The 10548-nt window shown below is 47.8% G+C and overlaps 1 protein-coding gene across 1 annotated transcript in view; it reads left to right on the top strand.

Annotated features, from left to right (window-relative positions):
- The window catches only part of Pdzd2 (PDZ domain containing 2), a 346988-nt gene that overhangs the window by 313434 nt on the left and 23006 nt on the right, over positions 1-10548 (top strand). The window contains exons 15-19 of the mRNA XM_026783724.1: positions 1789-1870; positions 3351-3385; positions 4243-4399; positions 5948-6735; positions 10196-10340. Coding sequence (XP_026639525.1) covers positions 1789-1870; positions 3351-3385; positions 4243-4399; positions 5948-6735; positions 10196-10340 — 1207 coding nt within the window. The remainder of the gene's footprint in view (positions 1-1788; positions 1871-3350; positions 3386-4242; positions 4400-5947; positions 6736-10195; positions 10341-10548) is intronic.

The raw sequence follows: 10548 nt of genomic DNA, 5'->3' as shown, positions 1-10548 counted from the left end.
GTCATCATATCCTTTTGTGGGGCGCATGGCCCCCGAGTGACTGGAGCGGAAGCCACTTCTTAGCCTTTCTGAACAAACAAGCAGAATCTGAAGCTAAGAGAGAGGCAACTGTCATACAGATCCTAAGAGAGTCTTCGGAGTGTCCCGGACTCCTCCCGAACACCTGTGTCTTGAAAGACAAAAGACTCCATACAGGTTCAGATTTCAGAAGGCAGAAGAACTTGGGAAGCAAAGCGGGCAGATCTCTGTGAGTTCAGGGCCAGCCTGGTCTACGTAGTAAGTTCCAGAACAGCCAGAGCTACATGGTGAGACCTGGTCTGGGGGCTGGGGGAAGATGTGGGGGACGGCTGGAGACACAGGGCAGTTGGGTCCTGGATGGCCAGAACTAGTCTTCCTACAAAGCAAAGGAACTTGGGCACAGGGATTCATAGCAGTTCTGAAACACGTTGAGTGACGTGGCACCAGAGTGCAAATCCTGGACGATACTGTACACACTGAATGCAGGAGGAAGTCAGGAGGGAAGTCCTGGCCTCTGCACAGGCTGGTGTCACACACAGCTGGTTGCAGCCTATAGAGACTTTGGAGCAGGACTTGAGAAGAATGAGGTTAGAGCAACCACCAAAGCTGGAATACGAAATGTATGCTATACTACACTCAATAGCACCATCCTTCCCGCGTTGGTCAGAGCCCCGTGGTGATTGGATGGAGCCGCTTTGCTATCAGGAGATTCACAATTATGTACTTACAAGCAAAAGTTCATTGTGTCAGCAACCTGCGGGTGACTTAGCAACAGGAGAAGGAATACTTCAATGTGATGAGGTTAAAAGTTAATGGATTGAGGGGACTGGGGAGATGGTTCCGTGGCTAAGAGCATTGGTCGCTCTCACAGAGGACCCGGGTTTGGTTCCAGCACATGCACGGCAGCTCACAACTGTCGGTAACTCTAGCTCTAGGGGACCCGACACCCTCTTCTGATTTGAGGACACTAGGCATGCACATGGTATACATGCACACATTACAGGCAAAACATCCATATGCACAAAATAAGTAAATTTTTTAAAAAGAATAGTGAATTGGGGCCAACAGTACAGTAGTCTTAGACTTTTCTTGCATATGTCATAGTTTTGGTTAGGATAGGGCTCTTAATTTACAGGTTTACTTTTGTGTAGGTGTGTATGTATACATGCCAGGGTGCACATGTGGAAATCACAGGCCAACTTGTGCTACTTTGATTGTTCCCTTCCACCACACTGGTCCCAAGACTTGAACCCATGTCCTTAGGCTTGTGGAAGGCACCTTTGTCTGCTAAGCCATCTTGCCACCCCAAGGTTTTTTACTTTATATCTAGTCTTAAATTTTTCATTGCACTTATTTGTTTCATATGTGCGTGTGGACATGTGCACACCATGGTAACTGTGGAGGAGTCAATCTAGAGTCGGTCATCTTCTGTCATGAGGGCCCTGGGGATTGAACTCAGGTCCTCAGCCTGACAACAAGTACCTACATCTGCTGGCCTTACGTTCTTTCAGAAGGATGAGAACTAAGTGTTCGAGAGAGGGGTGGATATAGTGGATTTGGTAATCATAGCATCCAGTGCAACTCGGGACGAGTCGGTGGATTTGTTGTGTATACACTGTTTGAAGCAACTCACCAACCAGCTGGATTTCCATGCTCCGAGTTACTGCTGCTAAGGCATTCCCGGTCTCTGACCCTCTGGTCCCAGCCACTGTTACTGGGGGAAGAATAATACATGCAAACATCTAACTTGTGTTTTCTGCTGAAAATCAGGTTTCCGAGCAGGAAATGGACGACGTGATAGCACGGAGTACTTACCAGGACAGCAAAGAAGCCAACTCCGCTCCTGGCTTAGGTATGGTCATGGCACATTCGCGATCACCATTGAGAAAAAGTTCCGTAAATTCACCCGTGGGCACTCTGCATGCAGTAGCATAGGATTCTCTGTGGTTCAGGGCTGGCCACAGTTGCTGTCAGAGTCTACACACTCTCTCGATTCCTTCTTTTGATTTCTGCAGTTATTTAATGTATTTTATTAAAGACCTAATCATGCATGCTGCTACCATGACCCCCGTAAGTTAACAGCTATTCATGAATCTTGTTTGAAATACACAGAGGAGATTGAACACCAAAATATGAGTAATTTGATAATACAGAGTTGTTATCCATCCAAATGCTGGGGTTTCTTTATACGGATTTAAAAGTTTCAATACAAACTGCCTTCAGTTTGCTGCTGGAGGCAGAAAAAATTCTCAAGTTTTTCTCCTTCCGTGGAAATTTTCAGGTAGGGAAGGAATGCCGTCCTCCTTGGCATGTCTTACTAACTTAAAGCATTTCTTAATAACACTTAAACCTGTATCGAATTTTAAAACAGTTTCCTTAGTGTGGAGACCTAGGAGGTTTCTACAATCGTTGCCTGACTGACTAGCAGCGGCTCTGACATTTAGATTGATGCCCTGGAGGAAAAGCAACTCGGAGATATGAGTTACTGGATGTCAAAGGAAAAGGAATGGGATTTGGGACAACCGTGAAATCTCTGATGATTTGCATCCATAATTAATATATTTAAGGTGGACTAAACCATAATGGGCTCTTTATCCAGCCCACACGCTGGGTTCTCTTATCCCAACTCTTCTACTTGATCACTCAGCAAAGGTCTTTTTTCTTTTTTTTTTTTTTTGAAGCCGGAACTCTCATGCCCTAAATCTCTTTTGCCTGTGGCATGTAATTTAAAGTCTACAGGCTGAGCTCTTCGCCCTTCAGCTAAAAAGTTAAGATCGACATCCAACCACGTCTCTAGTCCTTTCCGGTGTTTCCTGGATGGGGTTCATTGGTTCATTCATCCTGCTGGCCATGCACCAAGTGTCACTGAGTACTTAGCAGACACCAGGTGCGGTGCGCAGGCAACACCACTGCCCAGTGGGCTTGCTGAGTAGTGAGAAAGGGGAGCTGCAAAGATCCACTCCCCAGTAAACTGTCCGGTTTGCCCAGACATTGAGGTGTGAGCCAGATGAGACCCTTGGTGATATCACAGAGCAGGAGGAATCATAGCCAGGGTCCTGCGGCGTGAGCAGAGTCTTGAGTGAAAGAGGGAGGTGGGGTGGGAGGAGGTAGACAGGTACCCAGGTAGACTCGATGCGGGGGTGGCTGCCCAGGTAGGCTATGCATGCATTTACCTATGCATGGAACTCATTAGTGACACTCAGGCAAAGGATAGTTTGGTTAAATATACTTGGCTCCCCACCCCCACCCCGCTTTTTGGTGAAATGTCTGAGCCTGCTTGTAACTTGAGATTGATCAGATTAATGATTTTCCGAATGCCCCCCCACACACAGGTACCCCCTTGAAGAGTCCATCTCTTGCCAAAAAGGTGAGTCAAAATGCACTTGGGGACCACAAACTGATTTTTAGAGGCTTCCCAGTCAAGTCCCAGACCCCAGCACTTATTTCTGCAAAGGGATCTTTTGGCCACTTTGTACAAGAAAGTGGCAACCACACCACTTTGAAAACCGGAGCCCCAAGGTGTGGTTCTCTTGTTAAGTATTCACCCAAGAAAAGAACAGAGCAGAAAAGTCAAAACCCCAAACATTCCTAACTCTGCTGAGGTTTGGGAGAGCCTGCAGCTATTGGGACACTGTGGGGCGTTCCTCGGTCCCACTAGAGCAGGATTTACACAGGGCAATCACCCGCCCCGCCCCACCCTACCCCACCACCAGGTGTTCCATCAGTTGGCTGGGTCACATGGCTTAGGTTTTCATTCTCCTTTCCTACCCCTTCTTGCACTGGTTTGTTTTGGTTTTGCTAAAAGGATTAATAAACTACTGTTGTGGGGGCTGGGGAGATGGCTCAGTGGTTGAGAGCTCTGACTGCTTTGCCAGAGGACCTGGGTTCAATTCCCATGGACCCACATGGCAGCCCACAGCTTTCTCTAACTCCAGTTCCGAGACCCTCACACAGACATACGTGCAAGCAAAATACCAATGCACATAAAATAAAGATGTAAATCATTAAAAAAAAAAAACCTACTATTGCGGTTTTTCTGGTCATTGCTTAAAAAGTGCCCCTCTCCATCAAAAAGCAGTATCAGCCACGTTTTGATGTATTGATTGTCGCTTTAGCCACCCTACAGTAAGTGGAGATTGGCAGTTGCTATCATAGCTGGTCCCAGTGATGAGAGATTGGCTCTGGTATTTCTTCCTAGACTCCAGCATGTTCTCTTCCCAACAGGACTCGCTCCTCTCTGAAGCCGAACTCTCCCAGTACTTTGTCCACGACGGGCAGGGCTCCTTGTCAGACTTCGTGGTGGCTGGCTCTGAGGACGAGGACCACCCTGGAAGTGGCTGTGGCACCTCAGATGATGGCAACCTGCTTCTCGGACCCCCTGGTGAGCAGGGGAGCTTGAGGGAATCGGGGACTCAGTAGTGCAGTAAGCAACTGCCAGTTCCCCGTCTCTACTACTAGGGGTCTTGCCCAGGACAGCGAGGAGAGAGAGCTGGAAACAGTGCGTGCGCCTGGCTGAGTAGAGGCTGCCTCTACTCTCAGCAGTGGCCACCAACTGTCCACACCACAGTGAGTGGCTCAACGCATTCTAGCACCAGCGGTGAAGGTGACTTATCCAGGTCCCCTCCACATGCTGTTTACAGCATGTCATCTTGAGTTTCGGGGCATCCAATCAGAGTAAGCAACCCAAGGCACTCACAGTTGAGGGGATCCCAGGCAAACCCCAGATCTCTTCCCTCTAAACTTCATTCTTCTTAGACAACAGTTAGAGATGTGGGACTGGGAGAGCCACTGTTAGCAAAAGGTCACTGCTACTCAAAAATCCTTGAGTCTCTGTTCAAATGAGATCATTGAACTGAATTGAGCTCTCAGACTTCTTCTGTTTACTCTTTGAGCTTCAGAGAGGCAGACATGGGAGCCACAGTGGGGTGTGCAAATGGCATGCCTGTACTTTCGCACTGTCGTGTGGACAAAAAGCATGCCAAGACCTGCAGAATCAATACTATGTCCTCAAGGAGCAGACAGCTTGGGCTGTGTCCCACGCCCTTTTGTGACAAACAAGGAGGGAAGGACCCAGGTGGTGAGAACACAGGTGTGTGAGGGACATGCTAGCCGCGGTACCTGGTGGAGAGGTGTTCTCGGCATTTAGGTCAGACCCTCAGTAACTCGGGGGACAGAACGAAGCTGAACTATAGATTCCCCACCCCTAGAAAGCCCGCCATTCAAGTTAAATAACCGGAAGTTGGCTTTTGTTATTGTTCTTAAGGGTGAGATGGCTCAGTAGGAAAAACACTTGAAGCATGAGTTAGGGATGAGTTCGGGTCCTAGGAGCCACATAAAGGCAGAAATTGGGAATCCTAGCACAGAGAGAGGGAAGGCAGGCAGGAGAACCCCCCAAGGGGTTTTTAGGTCAGCCATCCTGCCATATGCAATGGCAAAAAGCAAGACACTGTGTCTCAAATGAGGTGGAAGAGGAGGACTCTGGCACCTGAGATTGTGCTCCAACTCTGCCCATGTATGAACACATGCCTACTCACCTGCATTCACACTCAAACACACTTCCTGAGCACACACACAAAGATATGCATGTGTGCATATGTATCAATATGTATGTCTATGTGTATAAAAATGGGGCAAGCAGAATAAAAAACTCAATAGACTGGCTGCCCTTGCTGTTTGAACCACAAGAAACCATGTTGTTTACATGGAATTTCAGTGGCCGGAGGCTGTGCCTGGCACATGTAAATTCAGAAGTGCTTAAGGACAGTGACAAGAATGTGTTTGTTTGTTTGTAAGTGACTGGACAAAGCAGTCTTGATCAAGAGGGTGTGCTTAGAAGAGCAAACACTGGGTTTTATTTCTTTAAGGTGATAAAGTCAGGTCTAATCGGAAACCTGTTTTTGTCTGACTCTTCTCTCTCCTTCCATTGCAGTTCACAAGGAGACAGGGAAAGCCAGGGCCAACAGCCTTGTGACACTTGGAAGCCAGAGGACCTCTGGGCTCTTACATAAGCAGGTAACTGTCGCCAGGCAAGCCAGTCTCCCTGGAAGCCCACAGGTCCTCAGGAACCCCCTCCTCCGCCAAAGACGGATACGCGGCTATGATGGCAATGACGCCAGCGATGAAGAAGACTTTGATGGTGAGGGGGACTGCATTTCACTCCCAGGGGTCCTCCCAGACCCCAGCAGGCTTCTGGTAGATGGCGACACCCGGCCCACCTCGACAACCTCTTCCAAAAGCATTGATACAAGTAAGCAAGAGGACCGACCCCAGAAACCACTGGTCAGCAAGGCCTGCTCCGTGCCTCTCCTTGGCAGTGTATTGGACCTAGAGCATAGCATCCCTGATGGAATGGTGGGTACTCCTCCCAAGGCATCCAGCCTGCCAGGCTCTGTAGAAACCACCAAGAGTGGGCCTGGAGGCTCTGGGAGAAAGGAACTCTCAGGGTCAAAAAGTTCACCAAAGCTGGAATACAGAGTCCCCGTAGACACCCAGAGCTCAAGAAGCCCAGAAAATGCCACCTCCCCACCACAGAAGAATGGAAATCTGGTGTCCAGACACAAGCCTGTGGCTAGGATCAGCCCGCACTACAAGAGGTCTGATCACCTTGAGGCCCCCAGTGGAACAGCCAACGGACCATGTGGTCAAGACCTGAAAGTCCAGGCTCCAACCAGGAAAGATGCAGTCACTGGCCATCAGCCAAGTGGAACCGCAGAGAAGGTAAATGACCGGCTTTTCTGTTAAGTCTGAATGTTGCGCAAGTGACTGCCGAGGGCTTTGTGAGGCGCGGGGCAAGCTGGATGAGCGTGTGGTGACGGCCTGACTATCTTTCAACAGTCATGTAATGGGTGCCCATTAGTGAGATGGCAGGCTGTCACTCATGGGATGACTCAGCCAAAGATCTGTGCTCACTGCCTCGCAGGGCACGGGGCCATCAGTGATGATGGGAAGGCATTGCGGAGCGGAGGGATTAAAGCTGTGGGCCTGGGGCCAACTCCACTGACCAATTGACACGAGTTGAATGATAGCATGGGCAAAGCATTGGACCTTCTCAGGCCTTGATTTTCTGGGCCCGGAGGCAGGGGGTTGCTTTCCGCCTTGGTTGGCTGATGGGAATGACCAGTAGATGTTAACTGTTGTTGTGTCCAGCTGATAAGGTCAGGAGGGACCCTCGATTGCTTTCAAGATCCCTACAAGGGAGTGAGTGTGATCAGAGCCACATAGACCCTTCACGTCATGTGAAGCCAGGCGTGGCAGCACGAGCCTGCAATGCTAGCACTCAAGGAGGTGAAGGCAGGTGGTTTGGTGAGCTTGAGACTAGCTCTGGATACATAACTAAGCCCTGTCTCAGAAAAAAAAAGAAAAGAAACTAAGAAAATGTCACACAAAATAGCAGTGTCCACCACAGGGGATGCAAATTAATTAGTGTAACTAATTGCTCGTGTGTTCATAATCATTTCATTGTTCACTTAATTGTTGCAGTATATCTCTTTGCTAGAAAAGAGGGAAAGAGAAATTGTCCAGTCTCTGAGCGAAGACTGAGATGATTTTTAAGGCCTTATTAACGAAGATAGTTTATTGTGGTTTAAAGTGGATGTGTACATAAATAGGGAAAATACAAAGTCATAAAATTTGTATGCAGTAGAAGTCCTTTTTTCCCTTAACCTTATGCATTCATAATTTCTTCTCTCCTCAAAAATTCTAGTTACTGAGCCTGGAGAGACAGCTCAGCACTTAAGAGCGCTGGCTGCTCTTCTAGAGGGGTTGAGTTCAATTCCCAGCAACCACATGGTAGCCCACAACCATCTGTAATAAGGATCTGGTGCTGTCTTCTGGCCTGCAGGTGTACATGCAGAGCACTCAGACATTTTATATATATATTTACATATATATTTACATATAAATATATGTATTTACCGCTAAGCAGCACATGTTTTATGATACATGCCATTAGTGGGTGTGTTCTTTCCTTTTATAAAATACCATCTAGACGGGAGGTGTAGCTCAGGGGCACAGTGTTGGCCCCGTACATAGCACATACACAGCCCTGGATTTGATCACCAGTACACTATCCCTCCCCACACGCTGGCTCACCATTAAGACCACCGTAGAAGGCCAGATCAGGATTTTTATTCATAATTACTGATATCTATTAAAAAACAGTTCTTGCCAAATATAGTGTCACCTGTCTGTCAGGTTAGCAGTTCTGATTAGACATGCTATAGATGAGATAGTTAGTTAACACGAGCACACAGATATATACCAAGGTGGGGGCATATATATTCTTAATTGTATTTAATGTGTGCATATTCTGCCTGTCTCTCTCTCTCTCTCTCTCTCTTGCTCGCTCTCTCTCTCTTGCTCGCTCTCACTCAGTCACACATGTGCTGTGCCACCAGTGTAGCAATCAGAGGCCAACTTGAAGGATTCATTCCTCTCCTTTATCTAGACCCCTGGGATCAAACTGAGGTTGTCAGGCTTGGAGGCAAGTGATCTTACCCACTGAGCCATCCCAGCCCACGATTTTCTAACTTTGAAATAGTTACAATAAGAACTTTTGTGTGGTTGGAGAGATGGCTCAGTGGTTAAACACACTGGGTACTCTTCCAGAGAAGCCAGGTTCAACCCCTAGCACCCGCGGGTTGGCTCACAGCCACCTCCAAGGGCATGAGGTGCACAGACACACATTCTGGCAAACACACATACAGAATAAAAATAAATAAAACCTTCAAATGGGGAGGGAGGTGGCGGTGGTGGCAAACACCCTTAATCCCAGCACCCAGGAGGGAGAGGCAGACAGAACTCTTGAGCTCAAAGCTAGCCTGATCTACAGAGCAAATTCTAGGACATCCAGAGCTACACAGAGAAACCCTGTCTCAAAAAACCAAAAATAAATAAATGTTTTTAAAATTGGAATGGGGGGGAGCTTTTGAGCAATATTTTTATGTCAAATACTTTTCTCATAAAAATTTTGGTTCTAAAATTTGACTTTGCAAAAAGGAGAATGTCTCACTCACCATAAGACATCCTCAGATATGAAGCTGGTGTCTTCTCTTTCAGTGTTCCTACTGTTTCTATTCAGCACCTTTTAAAAGATTTTGTGATGTGATGGTTGTTGGTATGTATGCACGTGTGTGTGTGTGTGTGTGTGTGTGTGTGTGTGTAGGTACGCATTCCCATGGGCGTATGCATAGGTCAGGGAGGGCATCAGGTTTCCTCTCTATCACTGCCTGTCTTATTCCCTTGAGACTGGGTCTTTCACTAAACTGGCACATGCTGATTTCCAGCTAAGGAGACAGCTAGTGAGCGCCAGTGACTCACGCCCCAGCCCCAGCCCCAGCCCCAGCGCTGGGATCTGAACTTAGATCTTCATGTGTGTGTAGCAAGCGCTCTTACTGAGCCTTCTCCCTGGTCCTAGTGAGAACTCTCTCAGGTAACAGAAAATGAACTGTTTTAAGATAAGCAGTTGAGGGACCCTTTCCACGCCATCTTCTGTCCAGCTACCACTCTTCTGCTTTTGTGTTTCCGTTCTCCCTCACCAGAGCTTAGCTAAGTTAAACACTACGCTTCCCTCAGCCGATGACTGACACCTTACAGAATGAGTTTTAACAGGAGTTGTGAGAGACACATTATACCTTCGGACGGACATCCCTCCCCTTCTGCCACCACCTTTGGGCCACTTTATGATGCACCAACTCAGTGGGTTAATTTCAAATAAATTTGATTGGGCTTTTTTGTGAGTTTTAAATTTGTTTTTGTGTTGAGCATTCCATAGAAGAAAGGAAGATAAAGTAATTGACGCTTGGCCTAAGGGAAGTCTTGAAATATCTCATACTGGTTTCATTTCTCCCAATTTGCCCTCTCCCTCGCTATCAAACTTAGAAATTGATTTCACAGTCTTGGCTATCCACATGTTAGAAGGTACCTTCCACCTATAGAAACCTTACCTGCTGTTCTTATAGCTATTCTCATCTTCTCTTTAAAACTTTTGAGATTTGGCAAGTCTTTTCATCCCCTCTTGAAAGCTGAAAAACCTGAGGCTTAGGGATGAGAATCCAGAACCTGGATCTACCAGCTCCCAGCCCCGTCTTCCGGCTCCCAAACCGATTCTCCTCTACTGTCTTAGGATGCAGAAACCCTGAAAAGCTATTAACGTGGCTTCTGCTTCTCATTGTGCCAGGAACTTCGGGGAAATCCCACCCCGGGGGACAGATATGTCCCCACCAACTGTGGAGCAGCCAGTAGCCCATGCCACCCAATCACTGGATCCCCCACAGAGAGCCTGCAGGGCGGTGCACCAGAGTGCGAGCCACACCCTGAAACTGGTAAGACTGTTCATGTTGGTTCCATTGAGGGACAGGGTAGCCGAACCCCTGAGGGAAATCAATATTCAGGTGTCGACTTCATGAGATCGCCATCCTTGATCACTGTGCCCACCCACCCCGTGTGCGTCCCACGTCGAGCGCTTCCGTGTTCGGTCTTCGTTTTGTGACAGGGATGAGACATAAGAACTGGGATTCCCCGCCCTCCCCC

This window comes from Microtus ochrogaster, chromosome 19, assembly GCF_000317375.1.
Source record: "Microtus ochrogaster isolate Prairie Vole_2 chromosome 19, MicOch1.0, whole genome shotgun sequence".
Lineage (NCBI taxonomy): Eukaryota > Metazoa > Chordata > Mammalia > Rodentia > Cricetidae > Microtus > Microtus ochrogaster.
This window is presented reverse-complemented; position numbering and strand designations above follow the sequence as displayed.